Raw genomic sequence first — 23,968 nt, forward strand, 5'->3', positions numbered from 1 at the left:
AGAGATCAGTGTGTGAGAGAAGGAAAAGTGAAACTTAACACATACAATCCTCCTTTTAAATCTTTTCAGTAACGTACACGGTGCCTTCCACCCAGCTCTCTCCTGTAGGGAGTTTCTCTTGGTTTCTCCCATCTCTGCTTAATTTGTACCTCTGTCACTAAATCAAACTCGATTCAAAGGAGTTTCGGTGGAAAGGAGGAGAAAAACATCTCCTCTGAAACCTCCGTTACAGTTCATTCTTTCCAGTAAATAAACCAAAGTTTTATTTTCCAAGACACAGCTCACAAAGCAGCAACAATGTAAGGAAAAACTTATTTTTAATAAGAATATGCCTACGTCAGAGTGAAGGGAAATCTGCCAACTGGGCATCTGAGTATATCTTGAAAGGTTCACACAACAAGAGCGCATTTGTTTTTGGTAATTTCAGCGTATAACTGGTGCAACATATTTTCTTACTGTTAATGTCCGTACTATACAGTTTTTAAAAAGCAGAATAAATGTACAAAGTGCACTGAGTGGAGTACAATCTTGTGTAAAACAGGTTGGGTTGTGACTTCTCGTTATTTATTTATTTTTTGTTATATTACTATTTTAATCTTCTTCTAGTTTGACTCAATTGAGACAGAAAATCCAGAAGAAAGTGGCATATTTAATCAAAGTTAATTTATTTCAGAAATTCAATTCACTATATAAAAGGCATTTCATAGTTTAATTATATAGAAACTAGTGTTCTCAAACCTTTAAATCTGAGCATTTTTAATTACTTACGGTTAATGAAAGTGCAACATTTATGACCAGAATAAGACATCAAATCAATAAAAAATATTATTGCAGAAATTTGGGCTTAATAAAAAAAGTGTATTTCAAACCTGCTTAAAAGTTGTTGTTTTCTAAAGGTATTTTTAATTAGGCAAGCAGGCCTCATGACCTTCAGTTCATTGAATAAAATGTGTATATCCTGATAATAAATGCATTTAATATAAGGAGAAAAGAGAAAAATGGGGGAAAAAAAATTTTCTCACACAAGGCTTGTGTGTGTGATGTGTGAAGAAACCTTGTGCTTTGTTTCCCCTTGTTAAAGATGTAAGTCATGGGTTGTCTGTGGATGTATTCATAATATTTCTCATCTTTATCCTCTTACACAATTTTTCCACAAAATATGGACGATCCATCCAATCGTAAGTTATATTCTTACGTTCCACAAGGTGGAGCTACATGTTGAAAAATCGGATAAAATGCATATTTTAAAATTTTTCACCTTATGTTTTTTGACACCTGTGGCATTTTGAAATGTGATTTGTTATATGTCAGCTTGCTCTTCTGAAATATGCAAATCAAAGCTAATCTTTATCATTTACTCTAGATTTCTCCTAGGTTTTATCAGGAGATTAAAAATGACCAGAGGTTCTCTGGGATAAATGCGAGAAGAAGAATGTGAGAGTAAAAACTCTCTGCCATCCAGCACATGCTGGATTTTTTCTGGTAGGCCTTCCAGATGGTGAGAATTACACCCACCTCCAATTTGCACATGCAGGTTGCTGGTTAGCCAAGCGGAGTTGTGAGTTTTTTGTTACAGTTCCAATGCAACATGTTTTTGTCACAATGTCACAAATAACCCTGGCACTATATTTAGCAAGAAGCGGAAGAGGAGGAGGAAGAAAAAAGCATAATCCTGGGTTCATCGAGTTTATTTTACTATTAAAATAACTCATGTAAGACCTTTGGCTGGCTTCAGAGCCTTACTGTGTGCAGCTCAAAGTAATATATATTAAATATATCCAAACATTTTGGATTTTGGGTGCATGATTCCTTCTGATTGTACGCATTGAGATATGCTAATATAGTGTTGTTACAACAAAATGTTCTGATCTGCATCTTTATATGTATCCTCAACCACAGTAAGACTGCAACTAATGAATGTGCAGAAACCACCTATATGTATATCTTTAATATAAAAATAACTCATTTCCACAGTTGTGATAAAAACATTGCAGATGTCACACCCATGGCAACTGTACTGATTTAAAATAAAGACCTGCGTCATGTTTGTTCACAGCAATTAGATTGCATTAGCTGTGCATCCGGCGAGCCTGCATTTGAGAAAACAAAGAATGTGATACTATAATGTATTATCACACTGTTTTACGTGTGTGATAAAACAGGGTTTATAGCTCAGACTGGGTGAAACAGATGGTGTGAGCTTTTCCTGGGTTGTTGATTGGAAACTGCTCATCAGAAAGGCAGCTGCACAGCTGACTGTCTGCTTGTCTTTTATTTATCTTCTTGACAGTCACTCTCTTGATCTTCGTCTCTTTGGCAGCCTATCTCTGTTTCTCTGTTCCCAGCTACCGTCCAGCAGAGCCAGATTCATGGAAACTGGCCACCGCCGATTCAGAGATGTTATCTCTGTAAGGGAGATGTGAAGGTCAACGCATGCAGTGTATGAGCTACAGCATATTCAAACCAAATCTTCTCTAAACAATGAAAACAGTTATTTTGAGCATGTAAACCACTATAGTATCTGCCCTCCTAACTGCTACCTTTCCATAGATCCATCTATCTAGACGGTCGGTGATCAATTGTAAGAAATAAGATATGGCTTTTGGAATCCGTCATATGTGCTCTGATTGTTGTTGGGAACTGTTGTTAGATTAATGAACTGAACTGCATTCAGTTGTGAGCTGCAAATTCTCCCTGTATCGCTGTGGTATTTGATATGGAAGCATCTTGCTACGTTCAGCACGGTGTTATATAATGAAAGGGACATTACAAAGAGATTACTAATAGATGTACGAGGAGACGGTAATCTGAAACTCAATCCTCACTGCTGCTGGTTGCATAATGCACATCAGGCTCAACATCAGTCAGCAGCACTGTTAGTCTCTGCCACTGTGTGACTGTAGCGGTGTGTTTGTGCGTGTATATTAGTTTTAATGCAACCATCAGAGGATCAGATGTTAACATTTGTTTTCTGAGCCCCAAAAATGGAACTGATTGTTTGCTTTATTTTTTGTCTTATGTAACATACAATTAATATACGATTGTTATTTAGTGTCTCCTAATAACACATCTCAGGTGCGTTTGGCTTGAATAGACTACCTTGAAAAGCTATTCATACTCATTGAACTTTTAAATGTTTTGTTGTGTTAGAAACACAAATTTTTGTGTGTGTTATTTGGATTTAATTATCAACCATAACAAAGCAGTGGCTTTTTACTAGCTGGAAAGAAAATCAAATATGGTGTAAACAACTTTACAAATAAAACTCTGAAAAAAAAAATATGATGTAACTTTATATTTATTTGAGTCAAAACTTGGCAGAACCATCTTTTGGTGCATCAGAGCAGAAAGTCTTTCAAGGTGTTTCTGCAGTTTTGCGCAACAAGTGATTAATATTTCATTGATTTTTGAACTGCAAAGTCTTGCCACAGTTTCTCACTTGGATATAAGTTTGAACTCTGGAACATTCTTAAACAAAGACTGAAACTGTAAACTATTTCAATGTTGCTTAGACTGTAGGTTTAAGGTGTTTCGCCTGCTGGAACGTGGGCCTCCAGTCCAGGCTAATGAAAGTATTTTGAGGGCTCTGTCAAATTTTCTTTCAGGATTGTTCTGCATTTAGTGCTGTTCATGTTTCCTGCCTGTATGCATATGTCATGAGGTTCAGTGTATGTCTTGTGTGAACACAGCACCTTTATTCACATGTCTGATGGCTCCATTACATAGGATGTAGGAGACTCCAAACAGAATTTATGGTTTTCCTTTTGCCAGAGTTTCATGATGACCTGGTTTGGACTAATAATTGCTGTTTTTTGATCAATGCTTGTTTTGCCTGACCTGTTTATGTGAATGTCTATGTTATAAGTTTTCAGTTTTGTCAATCTCTTTCCATTTATGGGTCACAGATTGAACAGTGATCTGTGATATATCCAAAGCCTGGAGTACTATTTTATAATCTAACTCCGCTTTAAACTCCATAACTTCCTTTGTCTTCATGATGCTATTTGTTTTCTGGTGTTCTCTAACGAACCTCTGAGGCCTTCGTGATTGATACTGAAAATAAATTACACACAGGTGTACACCCCTTCGCTTTACACATTATGTTTCCCAAAAGTTGCGAAAATCCTGAATTCCATGTGTTGTTATATGGCTCAAAAACCCAGTGAAATACATCGAAAGCTATAGCAAGGTCAAAATATGTGGAACGATTCAGGAGGCATGAATACATTTGCATTTCTCATGTGGGTATCTACGTTTCTTTCTTAAGTGTGTGAAAATTGAATCGGAATGCTCTAATCTCTTCTAGTGAAAAAAAAAAAAAATCCGCAATGGCACAAACCCAAGCACCCATCCAATAAATGTGTTTTGACAGCAATTCTGTTTTAACATTGAAGTAACTGTAATTTACTATGAATGACCATTTTGTCTGCAGAGGTCTAATTATAGCATATAATAAGCTTGAGTAAAGGGGTGATAGGAAAAGCATCGCCATGCAAAACATGCTGAAATCATGGGGACATGATGAGTGTGTGAATGTGACAGACGAGCAGGAGAATGCGAAAAATACACCCTTTTTGGTTTGCAAATTCACATTTCCATTATTTCACTAAATTCCACATGATTTGCCCGAGTTTCACATTTGTCAAACATACAAAACTTGACATAAAAGCATATAAGCTAGTCAGATCTAATGCAACGGGGTGTTGCTAGAACTTAGGCTTCAGGTTGATTGGATTTAGCAGGCTGAAATGTAGAGACCTGCTCGACCCTGCCGTACATTTATTTGAAATTCAACTTGTACGCCACCTGCCAACCCTGTCTTCCAAAGGGTAATACTGTCATCTGCTGGTTCAACTTGAGACTGCAGGCGTTGACTGCAGCAGCGCCAGGATCCTTGTGCTGTGGAGCATGCTGTTGCTGCTCTCTGCTGGCGTTTCTGGGTTGGGAAGATATGAAATCAGAAGAGTCAGTGTGAAAATTGATCCAGAGCGAAAGCGGCTTAGGATACGTTTTTTGTTAGATCCAACACATTTCACAGGTGAAGTATTCAGATTGTCTATTTGAATTATACAGCAGAGGTGGTAAATAATGGTGGCAAAAAATAAAATATGAAATTAACAGTGTTTACTTTTGTTGTAATATATGACAATTTAGGCGTCTTGCTAATGAAATCGTACCTCTTGAACCCTTTTGCACTGCTATGTTAAAACTGCAAATATCAATGTAAAAAAATATACGCCCAAACAAACTAGTGTGTGATTAGCAAAGAGGATTATTGCTTTCCTTGCCTGACCTTTTGGGTGATGATTTAAACAGTAATCTGTGAACGTTTGGGCTATCATTTCATAATCTAACCCTGCTTTGAACTTCTTTACAACTTTATCACTGACCTGTTTATTGTTCTCCATTGTTTTCCCAATGTGTTTTGTTGATTAATGATAACTCATTTATACTGCGATTAAATTACACTCAGGTGGACTCTATTTATTAGGCAATTGGTTGCACTGGATTTTATCCAGGAGTGACAATGTAACTGGGGCCGGATAAACCTACAGCCTACAATTTAAACTGTAATGCGCTGTGTGTTTGCTACATTATAGCTTGTGGTTGCAACTTCACAAATTAGAGAAGGAAAATTGGAAATTCAACATAAAGTCAGTTTATATGCAAAACCTTAGCAAAAATAAAAATACAAAGTGAAATTTGACAAGTTTCAGTATTCATGCTATGAACGGCGACAAAGTACCTGCTTCAGTTCATCTAGGTTTTGCTTTTGGCAACTTAAAAGTCTTGTCCTGCCTCCATTGAGGTGAGTACCAGGTGGGCTCATTAGTGTGGAAAGGCACTGCAGGCATAATTTACCTCAGCTCAGCTCAGTATTCATGATTCAACAATAAGCAAGAAACTGGGACAGAATTGAATCCATGTTTAAATATCAAGGCCAAAACCAATTCTGATCAAACAGAACATTAAAGACCAACTAGCCAAATACAAAACACCTTTAGTACCTCATAACTTCTGGGAAAGTATTCTGTGTATGACAAAGAAAAAGTGCAACTTTTTGGAAGGTGTTCATTCAATTACAACTAGTCTAAAAGTAAAACAGCAATTTAGAAAAAGAACGTCGGCATATCAAGAGTCAAACATTGTGGTGGTGTGTGTGTCGGTTTGGGCTGCTTAGCTGCATTAGGATTTGGACAACTCGTCATAATCAATGAAACTATGAATTCTGCTCTGCACCAGAAAGTTTCTCCTCATCAGTTTGGGATCCTGAGCTCCAGCCCACTTCAGGTATCCAGCAGGGCTGTAATTCAAACCACAACAGCAAGTCCGCCTCTGAACGGACCACGATAAAATAAAAAATAACTAAAGTGAAGGCTCCTTAGACTTAGTCAAACTCTGAACTCAAATTTGACTGCAATCCTGTGGTATAATTCTAAAAATGTCCCTTCTAATTCTAAAACCTCCAATCTGGCCGAACTTCAGTAATTCTACAAGTGGAGTGAACCAAATCCTTCCACAGCAATACAAAAGACTTCAGCGTTCACTAGCTATTGCAAATGCTTGATATTGTTTGTTGACTCCTGGGATGACACAGCCATTTATTAGGTTTAGGGGCAATTGCTAGAGAACTCTTGTTACTGAACTGCAACAAAACAAAGCTCCCGTTGCTCATGAGTAATGTCTGAGCAAAAAATAACAAATCAAATACTTTATGCAACTGTATCAGAAATGTCATTTCTGATACAGTTGATTTTATGATAGAGAAGCTATCTATTAATTTGAATTGAATGACTTTGTGGTTCAGAATCACCACAAATGAGCAAATTATAATCAGACAAAACCATTGGGCTTGAATTATGGAGATAATGTTACCACTAAACTTCATAATTGGAAAGTTAACAGATTGTAGTAAAATCTGATTCCATCTGCTTGTTTTCTTGTTTTGGGTTAATTTCTGAGAGAGAACCTGCAACACTTTGGCCATAATTCATTTAGGAAGCAAAAAAAAAAGGGTAAATATATGTAAAACATTAATTTTAACATTGAGTACACTTTAGCGTTATTAACTTTGACTCTTTATTGTTTGTGTAAATTTAAAAGTAGAAAGGAAAATCCAGTCATTTTGCCTTTTTATCCAATGTTTTCAGCACACATGTTCTACTAACTGAATTTATTTCTTTTTGATCAGTGCAAAATTAAATATAAATTTTTTATGTTGTTTTGGGTCTGTGAATTATGGACATTTTACAGTTTTTAAATTGAGCCAGCCTTTTTTTGTTGTTTTTTTTTTTTGGGGGGGGGGGGGGGGGGGGGTGTTTGTTGTTTTTCCGGAAGACCATGTCATTTTCTAAATAAGACCTGATTTGGGTCCACGGACCGCCGCTTGGGATACCCCTCCCCGGAAGTGGGTGGTGGAGTCGCCGTCACCACACCAGTCAGACCACCGTCGACACAGAGTCAGCTGGGATGAAGCTCGGCACCGGAGAACCAGAGGGATTGATCCGGTTCTGAGGCTGAACGCCGTCCTGGTGATCACGCGGTGAAGCGATCGGATTATTTAAAGGAGAAGAAAAGAAAACCTGAACATCGCCAACATGATGGAGGAAATAGACAGATTCCAGGTACCGAGCGCGGTGCAGGAGGCAGAGATGCAGTCCGAGATGCAGCCGCTGGTGAGTCCCTGGGGTCTGCTTCACGTTGCCTGGAGATAATGACTCTGCTGTCTGTCACGTTCATATTTTCAAATAACATACAATTAGATTAGAGGATGGGAATCAAATGAGGCCTGTACCCAATCCATCACACACCGGGAGTTATGCTGATGTAGTTTGAGTCTCTGCAAGTTTTTAACAGGCGCTACGGTACATGGTATATGGTACAACACTGATGTGGCTGACGTGTTCAAAAAGAGGAATCCTTGTTCCTCTATGTCACGCAGGCAACGTCCTCTCTCCTGCGCAGCATCCGTCATGTCTGGCGTAAACAAGCATCCCGTCCTGAGTCTCTGCTGCCGCCGCTGCTGCTGCTGCTGCTGCTGCTGCTGCTGCTACATCATCAGCATCAGCAGCAGGTTGCTCTTTCTTCGACGCCTCTCGCTGCACTTTGACTAGATTAAATCGGGATATTTTGTTTGTTGCCTGTATCAAATCAAACCCACGCCTTTTGATGTAATTCGGGGTAGCTTGCTACAGCGGAGCGCTCTGTGGCCTGTAGCGGAGCCCCAGGATACTACAGCCTGCAGGGCGGCCTCCACTGCCCAGCTCCAACCAGACGAGACTCTCGGCAATCTGATCTTTTCTCTGATTTCCATTAATCACCGGGTCCCATATGAACACTGAATCGGGGCTGTTCTCTCCCTACTTTACAATAGATGTTTCATTCGAACTGAATAAATAATAATAATAATAATAATAATAATAATAATAATAATAATAATAATAATAATAATAATAATAATAATAAAAAGATTTCTTATATTTGGGGCATGCATAGAGCTTCTTGCTCTCTGAAAAACTGTTGTAATTTTGTCAAGTGGTCAAAGAAAAGGTACTTTTGTTATTTTCATCTTTTATTATATACGTAATATTCAATGGCAATGTTTCTTTTGCTTATTTATTTTATCCCATATTTTATGTTTTTACATTAATAAATCTGATATTAAGAGGATCAGTTATTATTATCATCACCATAATCATCATTGTTATTGTTATTTTTATTAGTAGTAATAGTGTTATTATTTACAAGAATATTTCGACATCTATCTAGTACTGAGTTTAATGATAGATGAAGGTTTCTTTCTACAATCAATTTGTTAAGATATAGCAACAATATAAACCTGCAGGGCAGTCTCCACTGCCCAGCTCCAAGGCAATGTTGTCCCTAGTGAAGTTTCATAACATGCTGGTCAGTAATTTTGTTTGTTAAATGGCAAATAGAATATGAATTGTTTAGAGTTGACCCTCTGAATACACTTTATATAGATTGTGTTGTATTTGCCACGTAACACAATGGCATTTCCATCAACTTGTTCATAATGTTCCTAGTTGGTTTTGGCAGCTTGTTTTTATTACAACTGCGACCTTTGTTTTACTGAAAGTATGAAACCCTATGCACGACCTAGAGAAACCAGCACCCATTTAAGGAATTGTAGCACCATTCTTTTTGTTTTCTAAGTCTATTTTTTTTTATTTACATCATCAAAACGTACTTAAAATCGCTATGTATCTTACCATATTGTCTTCATAGTGGACAAAAAGATATGAATAATTAATGTTAGGATCAGAATTATGTATTTGTGCTCATCTTTCTGTCTCTGGTGGGGTTTCTTTTCAATCCAGGACCCGGCTTCTTCCACTGCCTCGGAGGCAGAGTCCGACACCAGAGAAGGAGAAGCTGTTACTATCAACTATAAGCCCTCACCCCTCCAGATGAAAATAGGTAAGAAATATATGTAAATGTAGGAATCAGCAAATATGTGTAAAATGCACAATAATTCAATAAATATGATTAAAAGATTTGAAGTTTTAAATTTAATTGTTAATCATTTAGGACTGAGGTGACTGAATGTTTCCAGTATGGATTATTATGTCAAGTACTTGTGTAATCATTTGGTTTTTAAACCATTACAAAATGTCATCTGTGAGTTCCCTTCATCCAAGCAGTCACTCAGCTGATTTACCAAAATTAAAGATGACAAAAATAATTAACTTAGTTTCAGAACCCTGGACAGAGTCCAGTGGCGAATAGCAGCAATGTCATTATCTGTCATGTGGCTAGATCCAGGAGAATGGTGGGCTGAAAGTTTTTTAAAAGCTTGTAAGCAAGTAAAACATAGTGATGCGTACAGAGGTGGAAGTCCAACAGCAACAAAACCAAAGTGAAGTCTGAACAGTGAACAAAGACACAAACAAGAGCAAAAACAGCAAGTATCAACAATCAGAAGAATCTGACAATGCCTGAGAGAACATGGGAGGGAGATAAATAAGGGAGTACAATTAGTGGTACAAAGAACAATGTCAGCGTCCTGCATGTTTCAGTTCAACACACCTGAATCAAATGGTGGTTCATTAGCAGAACCAAAACTTTGACATACAGATGAGGTTGTCATAATATAATTGTAGCATAAACTGACCTTGTTGCATATGAATCTAAGGAGTAATTTTTCTCAGTCACTGAGAAACTTAAAATCGACTGTAAATAAAGATTTCATTTATCTGAAAGAAACAGATGATTACTAAATCTTGTGTGTATTATTTTGCTGCTGGCCTCAACAACGAGAAGGATATTTGGTGTCAGACTTTGGTTTCAAATGGTAAATATTTCTTGTAATTAGATTAGCATTTAAGTAAGATATACCACAGTCTCATTGTATCACTACATTCCCAAAAATATTTAAAATAAAACTGTATAAAAGTAGCATAAGAATATCAGCTTATGTAGTATTCTGATTAATACACATATAAATACGCTGTTTAACACAATTTTATTGAGCTGCTGACTAATAGGTTAGTTAGTTGGACTTTCTGCTTCCATTGGCGGCCGAGAGTTAGGTGTTTAACATGACATTAATATGACATCCCTTAATTAACAAATAGCTGTGAGTTGTTTTGTTTCTTCAATTTGCAAATCCTGACTGCTGATGATTTCCAAACAGTCAACTTTTTTGTGTAATAAATGTAATGTGTAATAAAGTGTAATAAACATTTTAGCTGCCCTCCTCCTTCCTGCCTTTAGACCCAAACAAGTCCTGGATGGAGGGAAGGTCAGCCGTAACAATAAAAACCAGGACAAATTGCCTAAAAAACAGTTTTTACCCGATGGCAATCATGGCACTAAATTCAAAGGCATAAGAACTTCTGCTCTTGACACCACTTTGTTATAAATGTAAATTCTGTTGCGACACCTCCAGGCGCTGCAACCATCTTCTGATGTCTAAGTTTATTTCTCATTTTGTACTATTCATTTCTTTATCTTCATATATTACGTATATACACATAACCTGCATCTTAACTCGAGTCGAGCAAATCTCAATCTCGTTGTAATCTGTTGATGACAATGACAAATAAATCTTATCTTATCTTATCTTATCTTATCTTATCTTATCTTATCTTATCTTATCTTATCTTATCTTATCTTATCTTATCTTATCTAATGTTGTTTTCCTATTAATCTGGTCCTATCTCGTGTGCAGAGAAACAAAGAGACCTGGCCAGGAAGGGCTCATTAAAGAACAACAACACTGTAGGTAGTCCAGTTAACCAGCAGCCCAAGAAGAACAACGTCATGGCCAGAACACGGTAAGAAATTAGCGCTGTGGTTGAAGGTTCATGGAAGAAATCAGTAAAAAACACTCCTGTCTAGATTACTCCAGCCATGTCGGAGTATTCAAAGCTTGCTTTACTTCTCTCAGTCCATATGTCTTCAAAAATAGCTATATTGATTTGGGGTTTGTAATGTTTGAGTCAGTAAGCAGACTTCTTCCATGCTTCTGTTGTTCCTGTAGTGCAGCTGTAGCTGAGCCTTTAGGCCAGTCTTTATGACTCTCTCATCAACTCTGATTGTCATGTTCTCACTGCTCCTGCCTTACCCCCTCCCATTCCCCTTTTTTCACTCCACCGCAGGTTGGTAGTACCCAATAAAGGTTATTCATCTTTAGACCAGAGCCCAGACGAAAAGCCCCTGGTGGCCTTAGATACCGACAGGTAAGCTGGCGGAAACATGCTTTGTTTTTGTACGCACACTTTTGAAGATCCAGAAAAAGAACTGCTAACATGTATCTCTGTACTGCAGTGACGATGATTTCGACATGTCTAGATACTCGTCGTCTGGATATTCTTCTGCAGAGGTGAGACGACTGCGGTGCACTCTACTTCCTTCCCTCCTATTTACTACTTAATAGTCTTCCATCCCTCGTTCCTTTGCCTCGATTCTTCACGGTTGTCAGGAAGGAAAGCACGATGCCTTTATAAGCCAGTCTTCAGGCAAGCTTATTTAAGCCCATCCTGCAAATCCATGCTAATTATGTAGGCGTCCTCTCTCACTGCAAGCGCATGATTAAACTGCAGGTGCGCCTGCACAAAAAAAAAAGTGTTTGAAGCATAAAGCAAGATGTAAATACCACAAAATGCTTTTTCCTCAGTTTCTGCACATTTTGTTTTTAAAGGAACGTGCAGCTTGCATTACAGGGAGAACATGTTCATTTCTCAGAGGAATCCTAAATGCAATCTCTTTACAGCGGTTTTCCATCTGGGTGCTGATATACACACTGCCTTGTGGCTGTGTGAATAAAAGATGAGGAGTAGAAACATTGTAACCCAGTTCACCTGTTGATACTGAATTTCTATTGTAACTCTCAAAATATGAGTAATAAAGATCTGGGAGAAACTTACATACACTGATCAAAGTCAAATCAATTTTGTGCCTTTAATGATTTGTTTGTGCATACTTGTCCCTGTGCCCAAACTTTTGTTTCATCTCATAATCATTTTTTTTTTCCAGAAAGCTCTTGACTTTCAATGCAGCAGGGCAAACTTCAGCTAAGATTGAAGATGTTGATGTTTAAGCAGGAGTTTCTTTGACCAACACCTTTTTAGTTCATAATAATGTAAAATTGGCCTCATTTAGACGATGAAACCAGCAGTTTCCAGTTCACGCTTTGCTTGAGCCTCGATGGATCCTGAACTGCTTTTAACTGTTTTTATTTCATCTGATGGTTGTCATTAGGGTCAGATGGTTGAAACTGTTGGGTTTTCCAACAGGAAAACGTATCCCAAACAACTTTAAAAGCAGCTATTGAATAGATAAAACATGCAAATATTAAGCATATGGAATAGCCATCCGAAAATGAATGCCTTTGAGGTTCAGGTTGAACCAGTTTGACGAAATCTTAGTCAGGTATATGCATATACACCTGCATGTGTTTATTTTGAATAAAATCACGTATGTTTGCTTTAGTATCATTTGACCCTGTAAAAATAGAGTTGAAATGTATAATTAAAATTCTAAGTCCTATCAGTGATTCACGCTTGATGATAAGTGTTATTTCTGATGGGAACTCTTTATTGAAGCACACAGATGTTTCTTTACAAAACACTTTGCTTCCAGCTTTCATGGAAACAAGGACACCTTATGAACACAAAGAATCACACCAGGGCATTAGTTGTCATGATCAAGACAAAGATCCAAGCAGTGATGCCTGCAGCCATCTGTGAGAGCGCCATGGTTACCACTTTTATGTTTTACTAGACTAATTCATAAGAACGGACAGTCTTAGCTTTCCAACATTGTTCTAGCTTCAGTAGTCAACAGATCAATGAGAGTGTTTCAAGGCAGAAATATCCACTGGGTTGGGTCTCTTCTTCATAAAGGGTTTTACAGAATATGTTGTTTTTCACAGTGGACGAACTGTGGGGGTTTAAAGTCGTCTTTCAAACAACCTCACATTAGCAAATCTGTTTTCCACAAAGATATTGAACGTTGTGCTGAAAGTTTGACTAAATATGTGTAGAAATGAGATCCAGATTAGACTCTGCTGTAATGTTTATTTATTCTTGGATTAACTGTAATTATGATCAGCATAACAACCAGATTTTGCAACCGGTCTGACATTGTCCTCACTCTGATAAGCTTACATTTTGGAAAATTTAAGAAGACTCAGATGCAAAGACATGCATGGATTTTTGTTTTACTAATGTCTAAAAAGTGAAAGGGTCAACCCTAACCCTAAGGACCGAAGTAGAAAGAGTTTAACCATCTCTCTGATGAAACGTAGCTATTAGTTGCCTATTTTCATGTTTGTGTTGTGGTGAAAAGGTTTAAAAGACTTTTTGTTTTACAGATTATTACTAATCATTAGCTCCCTTGTGTCACCCATCATATGCTTTCAGAAGCCGTTCTTTAATGATACAATCTCAAACTTAAAGTTATTCAGTCACTCGGCAAAAAATGTTTTTAAAAATGAGGAAATACACATTTGTACCTTGACCAGATCTCAATTACATTAGCTATATTTGATCTGTATATCAAGAAAATGTGGTTTCATCTACATCCTTTGTATAATATTGGAACGCATTTGTACATAATCCAAATTGGGTAAAAACATGCCATCTTCCCCAGAAATTATTTTTCATTAATGAAGTCAAACAAGTAGATTTTTTTATTATGTATTCAACCAAACATTTTTTTTCAAAAATACAAATCTGACATCAAAATCTCCTGTTCTTCTTGTAAACATTATCCAGAGACATGTGATTATCTTTTCTGTACCTGTACCTGCTCTGATCTCCATTAACATAAAACTTGATTTCCCACATTTATTTTTGAAAATGTTTTGTTTATGACCTCTTTGTAAAGGATCTAAAACAACATCTAGATACAGTCTCAGATTTTAACAACGAAAAGGTTATAATATTAAAAATATATTTGCAGTGCATACATCTTAACTTATGTAATTTTACTTTGTAGTATTTTTGCATATGGTAAAAACAACAACAATCCTCTTTGTCTCTGAAGGGGTCCAGTTCTTTACTGACTCATCTGCTCCTCTCTCTTCTCAGCAAATCAATCAGGATCTGAACATCCAGCTGCTGAAAGACGGCTACCGCCTCGACGAGATCCCAGACGACGAGGACCTGGATCTGATCCCGCCCAAATCAGTCAACCCGACCTGCATGTGCTGCCAGGCGACCTCCTCCACGACCTGCCAAATCCAGTAACCCCTCCCTCCCAAAACCGCTGGCCCCCTTGTCCCTCACAAACTTAAACCCGCTGTCTTCATCCGCTGTGAGTTTACTTCGCCACCAGAGTGGCAAAATGTGAGGCATTTATAGAATATTGTCATGACAGTAAAGTGCTATGATGATTAGGTAAATAATCACACTAACTAATAAAAACTTTGGTACAAAATCTTGAACATAGAGGAAAGCATATGTAATGGTAAAAGCAGTAAAGTGGTGGATTCCTCCTATGGCAGGAGACACACTTCTGTTTAAGAGCTCCCTCCTCCTGGCGGACGCAATGTGACCCTGATATTAGTTTACAGACACAAAAAAGGTCAGCTGCTGCTGTGAAGTGGTTTCCATTTCCCTGACTGGCAACAAACATGATCATAACTGCTGACTCAACTGTTCTGCTCTGGTTTGCCTTGTTTTAATATATTTTTTTCCTTTTATTTTAATGTACTAACTATGAGATCAACGAGCCTGTACCAGGTAACGAGAAATATGGGATGTGGTCTTTTGAATTCCCCTGGTACTGTATCCGTTTACTGTGCAAGGTTGCTATGTAGCACAGGTCAGTTCTTTGAACACTTAAACGCTGCGACATTTCTGCTTTCTCTGCGACGCTGGAGTGAAATGTTAGACCACAGAGTTGATGAATGAATGTGTAAACACAAATGGCTGTAGTACAAACTGCATGAAGGCCACCAGAGTGCAAAGTATGGAGGAATATATAAAAGCACGTAGCTTTTGCCTATTTAACTTTCTGTTGTGCAGTCACCTGCTGCTGTTGTGGCACAAGCTTGATTTTGGAATTTCTTTCAATTTGCACTTTTTATTTGAGATTTTATGGGTTCATATCACTCTTTCCTGCACCACAAGTGAACGTGACGTAGGGGAGACCGGGTATGGCTGTAACACTTATCACACAATATCGCTCCCGTCGAAGTTGTATCTCTCAATGACCTGTCCAAGGCTGTTGAAGAAAGGTTCCACATTTTGGCGGTTAAAACTTGTGGCCCGTGTAAGGCTGGTTGCCTCAGGACTCCTTATTGACAGGCTAGGGTTCCGCTTCATAAATAATGTGAACCAGTCAGGCCCTGCCATCTGCTTCTCATCCCATGTCTGTGGGTGTTTGATGTTATATGTTACTGCCAGTTGATATGCAAACTTTCTGACCTCAAAGAAAGAGGAATAGAAAATCAGAGTACATAGACACAAAAAGTTTTTTCAATTTATCTAGCACCTACGCTGGTATTCGATTCTTCTCTTGTCTCCAGTGACTAACCTGTCATATGCTTACCTCACGTGGAGTCAGTCCATAATACAGGTCTGCTGCCTGAGTCAAATAGTCAGCCAACACTTCCTCCTGCACCTCAGAGAAGACTTTGTTGCTGCTCCAATAACCTACACTGGGAAGATCACTGGACCCCTGTTCTCTCAGCTTCTGCAGTGATTTGCAGTATCTGCTCAGTGTTGCATGGCAGATCCCATGCGCCTTCGCAACTGATCTGACTGACTTGCTCTTCTTTGTGACCTCATCAGATGCCTTTTTTAAAACATCTGCAGGCACACCTCTGTCAGTCTTTCTTATCCATTGCCTAGGCATTCTGTAAAATTATTAAAATCAAAATGTTCTTAGTTGTATGTAAGGGGAAGGCTGTAACACTTTTTAAAGATGTGTTGCAAACCACCCCAACCCTGTCAGCCATGTTTAGCTGGCTGTAGTAGCATAGCGGTTTGAAATTAGCACGGGAAAATGCAACACATTTTGCCTGAGAAATTACACGTTTATCTAATGTAAGTCATATGGTTTTATCTGCAACAGTATAAGTACTAAACAAAAATATAGTCATGGTCATAAAATTTACTTTCTTACCTCAAAATCCGTTTTTCTCCTTAGTATCTGCATGTGCCTGTTTCCAGCCTTGACAATCACAATATGGGATTGGGGAGGAAGCGGGTAAACACTGAAATGATCATGTGACTCCTATCTTATCCCTGATTGGTGGAACTGGTGGTGTGACAACTCTCCCCATGTTACAACCATACCCGTCTCCCCTACCTGAAATTATCTGTTTTTGTAAATTGCTCAGATTTCTACTGTGCCTTGCAAGATTATTTACTCCTCTTGGACTTGAGCACATGTTGTTGTCAGATGTAACTGTGCTTTATTGGAATTTAATGTAAAGCACCAACACAAAGTAGATCATAATTGTGAAGGGAGAAGGAAAAGGATACATGGTTTTCATAATTTCTGACAAATAATGTGAAGAATGTGGTATACATGCAGTAATATTTTTACAAATACAGCTGAAAATATTCTACTTTATGTCTAGCAGCTGTCCTATCAACTGATTCTTGCAGCTCCTCTTGATGTACCAAGGGACTTGATGCCTGTCCCTTTAAATAAATCTGTTGTTGTCCAGTCTGTCAGTTTAGGTCTACAGATGGTAAACGGTAAAAACTTCTTTTCTTACCAAACTCTGCTGTAAACTTTTCCACAAATTGATCCCTGACTGTTCCTGGTATGTTCCTTGATTTTCAAGATACTAATGGCACTAATGTTGTTTTAGCAAACCGTTGAAATTTCCACAGAGCGGTACTACGCACACAGGCGGATACCGGTTACTCTTTGCACCGGTTTTTATTAAAATGCACGCCACTATTTTAAGAAACATGGATTATTTTCCTTCCACTTCACAAAAATATAATACTTTGTGTTGATCTACCGCATTAAAATCAAGTAATATATGTTAATATTCGTGGTTATTTTATTATTTTTTTTAAAGAAAAGTAAAAATGGAGCATAAATACTTTTGCAAGGTACACTATGAAGGCCAAAGGAACAAAAGTCCAGATAGATTTTCCGTACTCGGTTTGTGGCATTAGAGCTTCTCGTTTATCTCTCGTGTCACAGAGTGTGACAAACGCTAGACGCTGCTAATTATTAAGGAAAACACAAGTCCAGTTTAGAAGGACGCTCCCTGTTCTCTCACACACGCATGCATCCATACCTACAATCCCAGAACATTAGGTGAAACAACTTCAAACCTTCCTTTGACCTATAGGGTAGAAACCATCTTGTTATCCCATCATCAAGGACATCACCGACTTGGAGCACCAGAATCCCTCATTTACAACCCACTCCCTTCTCTGATTCAGTTGCTTAATGCAATTAGATTATGCCTTAAGGACAGAGAAGTTTAAAAAGCTGTGCATATATTTATTGCAATTATCTTTGGTTGATTTGAGGAAGGAAGATGTTTTTAACATGTAGATTTTTTTCTTGAGTTTCTTCTTTTTTAAATGACTTTTATGTATTGTAAACAGTTCCATTACAGTATTTACCAATGTTATTGTCATGTGCAGTGTATGAAGGTGACTAATAAACAAAAAGCAAATGGAAAACTGTCTGCTCAGAGTTATAGTTTGACCAGCTCTCTTAACTCATGCCTATAAATGTGTGTACGATAAGGAAAAAATGAGTCACAGGTAAATATTTAAAAGGAAATAAAAAGCTAATTTAATGATAAAGTTGAGGATTAATTATTACACAGTGGTGTGTATTGCAATAGCATGAGGTTTGGACGGACAGTTCCTGGTTACAGTAGCATCAGAAAAAAGGGTTTCCACCAGAAAGGCACCAGCATCTAATCAGTTATGCGACAAAAGAAAAACAGGAATTCACTCAGCAAACATATGTAATGTGTGGGAACAAATATAAAAATTAAGGTAAGGAAAGTAGTGATTTAATAAGACCTCTCACTTTGTTAGTAGCAATATTATAAAAGATAACCAGACAAGCAAAAAGAAACACATGCTACATGATGGAATACAATCGCTCTCAACAAAGTAGTAATGAAGGCAGTCCTCACAAGTGCTACGACAAACAATAACAATAAAAAAAAACGGATATTTTTGAGGATTTTGGAAAATGTTGTGCTTCCATGTCACCACATGGGGGAAAGGGGTGTGATATTATCAGACAAGACCAAAACATGACATGAGTCGCTTACAAAACACAGTTTACACACAAAATAAGGTAAAGTTTTCAATGCACAGCCACTGGCACAGTTGGTATTGGAGAGAGTCACTGATCTGTTGATCGGTAAATTGTTTCTGAGAAAATGCAACATGAAGAATATGAAACAAGTCCATTCAAGGGGTCATCTCCCCCAACCTTCCCAGAGATTATGACGTCAACATTCTCCTCTGCTACAAAGGCACACACTTCCACTGAACACAAACCGTCACGGCCTGGAAAATGAAAACAAACGACATTTTTTATTTTACAATGACTTCAGCTAACAAAAGGTCTTACCCTGTTATATTTTTCTGCACCTCTAACAAGATTCAAGTCTGAATGAAACACAAATGTTGAAGTCGGATCCCCCTCCCACCGCATGAGACTGGTGAAGTATTGTAAATGTATTCAGATTTATTTTTATGTGCATGTATTTGCAAGTTTATTGTTGCATAAAAAACATTTCAGTTTTAGCAGCTCGAAGCACAGCTGAGGTCTGTAGCCAAACATATATGAAATTAAATAGCTAAGCTCTGCGTCTCTATATTATAACTTTTCTTATTACACTCTCATAAACTACACTAATCTGAATCTATGTCCTGCCTGTTTAATTTATTTACATGGTAATACTGTTGTATAGTGCATTCACATTGTGTTCGACGGAAAAGTAACTGTAAAAGAAATTGTGTGTCATTCTTCACACTGAACGATAGGAATATTTCTAAAACTTCAGAACTCGGATTCGATCCACTGTAAGATGCTGTGGCCAATGTTTGCATCTTTAAATGGAGCGCGAGTTTCTAAGAGCAACACTGTTCACGTAAATGAACTTTACTTTGATTTGACATTCTTTCAGAAAACCCATAAATGAACCTAGGCAAAAAGAAAAAAAGAATAACTAGTCTTCTTTGTCAGACCCTGAACAACCCTTAATAAATATAAATTACCTCAGGGAATGAGTCAGCGAACTCTAGTTAAATGATAATCAGCTTGCTGTTGCACGTGTGAAAGGAAAGTCCCTGAATATTTGTCTGGCTGACTGAGATTCACGTGGAGGTACAGCAGGGTATGTTACCTACTAATAAACATCATTCTCGCTCTCTCTATATTATATATATATATAAATATATATATATATATATATATATATATATATAAACCAATCATGGACAGTAGGTGTTTCAGATTCCTGCAGGGCTTTGGTCCCCAGAGTCGGAGGAGGACATGGAGGTGGAGCAGCGCCGTCTCTTGGAGACGCTGGAGCCCTGCAGCATGCTGGGATGGAAGCCCGCGTGTCGCCGGGCGTGTTTGGTCAGGTGGTCGCTCCTCATGAAGCACTTTTCACACAGCGGACAGTTGAAGCGCTTCTCGCCCGTGTGCGTGCGGTAGTGGCGTGTAAGCTCGTCCGATCTGGAGAACTTCTTACTGCAGTCTGGCCAGGTGCATTTGAAGGGACGTTCCCCTGGGAACACACACACACATAATCACTTATTTTTATTAATTGTTCATCATACAATTAACAAGTTTATAGTGCTTTTTTTTTGTTAATGCCTCATAAAAATGTCAGCCAATCACCGTTTATATATCACCAATAAAAGATGATGATGTGTATTTACGGTTCTTCATGTTTAAGATAGTGGCTGGTCTGATAAACTGCCTGGCATTTCACAGTGTTTCCATTTAATCTATGCTGATAAAAAATAAAGCTGAAAAGAATGTTTTAGTGATTGATTTCTTCTTGTACGTTCTGTCATTTCACTGACATCTGTTACTTAAGACACAGGCCGCAGAACAGAGTGTAGCACTGCCTTGCAGCAAGAAAGTCCTGCATTGAGCTTGTTCTCCCAGTGCTCCATGGGTTCTCTCCTTGTGCTGTGACACAGTCCCAAAACATGACTGTTAAGTTGGTTGGTTAGTCTCATTTTTCCCTACCAGTAACTGTGTGCATGTATTGTCAATTCTTCTGTGTGTCTCTGTTTCCCTGGAAAAGATTAACACTCTGTACGCTGCCTTTGGTGCATTGAACGCTGAAGCTAGGTCCCAATGCGACCCTGGAAGACATCGGACAGATGTTTCGAGAGAAAAAAAAAACAAACAACTTACAAGTCATCTCAGAGGAGCCACGTCACAAAGGTAATTTAGGGACAATAAGTGTGCTTAAAACGAACTGGCTGCATAAAAATAGTTTTTTTTCCCCCTTTAGGATATGTAACCAAATGTTTTTGCTCGATTTAGAGTTTGTATATGAAGATAAGAATTAAAAAAAAACACACACACATGGCCACACCCCACCTCTTCCACGTGCGCCACTGAAACCACATGTCCGCTCTTGTTTACAACTGGACGGAGGGGTGTGGAGGTGGGTGACGTATCAGGAAGCGGTGGCGCAGGGTGGGTTACCTCCGTACAGAACATACAGTGACCACAGGGACGGATTGACCCGTACGTTTGTGACGGGTCATAAGACAATATGTTGACCGAAGTAATAGGCTGCGTTTTAAATTCTTCTCCAAATAAATCGTGACTAGAGTTAATTAGCGCTCATTGTGATTTATTACACCCCAACAACATGTCACCCACGGAAAGAACGCGATGTTCCCACAGGAACCCGCGTCCTGCTGCTGCGTGTCAACAACGCATTAAGACACATTTTATCTAACACACGCCTCTTTTTCTGCCTGCTCAGCCAGTGGCAGGCATGATATGACCTGGCCAGTCACTCCCGTAGCAGCCGAACCCACTGGACCACCTGTCCCTTAACGTGTTCTCTCCAGTGGGAACATGTGCTCTGCGCGTACACTTCACAAGTCAAAGATACGACTGTTTGTCCAGCATATAATAATAATTTTTAAAAAAATATATAAACTGTGACTTTGGAATCAGTAGCGCTACCGTAATCCGCCTGAAATAACGTAATAATGAAGGCAGTGGCTAATTATAGTCGGCTACAAGTGACGCAGCGCGGGTTTGCTGCTGTCGGCAGAACCGAGCCGGTGACTTTTTGTAGGCGTGTCAACCGGCTGAGCCCCGCACTCACCGGTGTGGACCCTGAGGTGGGCTTTCAGGTGGGACGACTTCCCGTACATTTTCCCACAGCCGGCAAAGGGGCAGCCGTGCTTCTTCTCGGGGGTCTCCGTTCTCCTCGGTGCCTTTTTCCGGGGCTCTTTGAGAACCGGGGACACCCGACGGCTCCCCCGCTCCTCTTTCTCTTTCTCCTGCCTTCCCGCTTCGATGGCACCGCCGAGACATCTGCTGTCTCCTGCGCCGACAGCGTCTGGACCGCATTTCTTTAAGTCCAATAAAATCATCGCCACCATCAGTAAAGTGCCGTTTTCTTGGCTGTCTTTAAACACGTCCTCTGTCCTCTCCAGAGGACAAGTGGGGACGCAGTCCACAGAGACCTCAACCTCCGACATGGCTGGAGCAGATCTGGGTGGAGTGGAGACAGTCTGTGCAGTTTGTATGGAGTCTGAAAAACAATCCGGAAAGGGGGATAAGACTCGTAGTTAGACCGCAGTCCTCCTTGGAAACGTGGCTAATGATCCACACGTGCCGACCTCACAGTCCCGGTCTCGAAAAGACGGAACGTTTTCTTCTTAGGATGCTGGGCGGACAAATGAACGCCGCCTCAAAAGAGATAACAGTTGTGCTCCTTTCCTTTACTTCTTCTTTAGTGGCGCTCTATTCCCCTCCTTTAAGCTATTGTGCTTTTGAGACGTATGCTCCACCGTTCTCTGTGCTTGCACTCCGGCGTCCACTTGTCCTATTTTACAGTGAGCAACAGACAGTTCCCTCAACTCCAAGAAACAATTTCGCGGAATACCGCTGTGTCATAATAGAGCTGCGCCGCGATTGGCTGATGGCAGCTGTGACTCGTCTGTTAAAGCTGCAGTTTCTCCGGCGTGAGCGACGGAGAGTTGGACCAATCACAGGCCGGATTTTGTGACGTTGCATTTGAGTAGAGAATATGGCTGGGAAATATGGATTACGGAGTGTAAAATTGACTTTTTAAAGTTTTAGCTTGGCACTTTATGCGAGTATAAACTTAGGTACTTTAGTTGAACAATAAAATAATTAAACTAAAGCAACTACAGCTGCTTGTATACAACAACAACAATAAAATGATGAAATGCATAAATTGAAAAAAAAAAACAGTTTGGTCACGGTGAAACTTAGCTTTTATCAACAAATATCGTCAAATCGTCATCATAAATAAATATTCGGTACTTGTAGTACACGTTTCAATGATTAGCACTGTGTAAATGTGCTTTAAATTTGTACTCAATATCAGATTTCTCGAGGTCCAATAGCAACAAACTACAGAAAATACGAGTGGCAGTTTTCATAAGCATGAATCTGGAAATTCAATATGGCCACTGTGCATCTAAGCATAGAGATTGCTACAGTAATACTGTTTATGTTTTGTATCTAATTAAGTTTCTGATTATACTTGGGTTAGTGAAAGTGTTGCTCCAATATTTAAAGGCATGAAATCTACAGAAATGCATTATTACTGTATTGTATTGCTAACAGTAGATAGCCTTACGAATGAAGAGTAGTTTTTCTCTAAAGCAAAGTTCCATGTGCTTGAAGAAATCACCTTTTTTTGCCTACTTGTGATTACTAGCTTAATACATTACTTTGTATTTACCCGATGAAATTGATACAAATATCACTGCCAGAGATGTGGCAGTTGTACCACAGCTTAAAAATCATAGAAATAGACTATGATTTGAAATTAGAAAGTTAGTTTATATGTAAAAAATTGTCAAAGCACGTACAAAACCACCCAACCCTGCTTTCATTAAAATTGGTGGTTGGACCATTTATTTCCATTAACAGACTTGTGATTAGAAGAACTATCAGGCCACTATTTAAAGAAAGTTACAAATTAAGGGTCATGACAGAGATATGAGTTATGTTTGTTAGGTGTTAACCGAAACTAGCTGCTGTGGTCTGTTTTGTGTTATTGAAAATGTCTCATTCAATGTGACACACCTCCTTATAGCCCATTCCTACTGTCCCTACAGCTGCACTTGAACTCTTAAAGAGATACAAACACATTAAGCGTTTCACAAGAAATTAAAAACTAACTCAAACACAGAGAGAAACCATTTTAGAAAAAGTTTTAACTCCAGTAACAAACGGAGTTAGTTTCCATTTCCATTCCCTGCAATCTTTACAACATTGTTTAGCTTGTAGTTCAGGAGCAGTCATAAAG

General features: G+C 38.7%; 2 protein-coding genes across 3 annotated transcripts; one reads left to right on the forward strand and one right to left on the reverse strand.

Annotated features, from left to right (window-relative positions):
- Positions 1-7,421: 7,421 nt before the first annotated feature.
- On the forward strand, positions 7,422-18,792 carry LOC102237635 (protein FAM219A). The gene is made up of 6 exons (XM_005808500.2): positions 7,422-7,676; positions 9,342-9,441; positions 11,195-11,300; positions 11,625-11,705; positions 11,794-11,848; positions 14,559-18,792. Exons 1-6 carry the CDS (start codon positions 7,599-7,601, stop codon positions 14,715-14,717), a joined length of 579 nt encoding a protein of 192 aa, XP_005808557.1. The 5' UTR covers positions 7,422-7,598; the 3' UTR covers positions 14,718-18,792.
- Positions 18,223-22,604, reverse strand: klf9 (Kruppel like factor 9). Of its 2 annotated transcripts, XM_023343986.1 has the most exons (3): positions 22,305-22,604; positions 21,785-22,216; positions 18,223-20,209 (listed from the first exon to the last, which is right to left on the reverse strand). In XM_023343986.1, the coding sequence occupies exons 2-3, from the start codon at positions 22,161-22,163 to the stop codon at positions 19,929-19,931; spliced, it is 660 nt and encodes a 219-aa protein (XP_023199754.1). In that variant the 5' UTR covers positions 22,164-22,216; positions 22,305-22,604; the 3' UTR covers positions 18,223-19,928. The 2 variants fall into 2 exon arrangements, with proteins under 2 accessions (XP_023199754.1, XP_005808556.2); XM_005808499.2 differs by having other exon boundaries at positions 21,785-22,603.
- Between the last annotated feature and the right edge of the window lie 1,364 nt (positions 22,605-23,968).

This window comes from Xiphophorus maculatus, chromosome 12, assembly GCF_002775205.1.
Source record: "Xiphophorus maculatus strain JP 163 A chromosome 12, X_maculatus-5.0-male, whole genome shotgun sequence".
NCBI classification, from domain to species: Eukaryota; Metazoa; Chordata; class Actinopteri; order Cyprinodontiformes; family Poeciliidae; genus Xiphophorus; species Xiphophorus maculatus.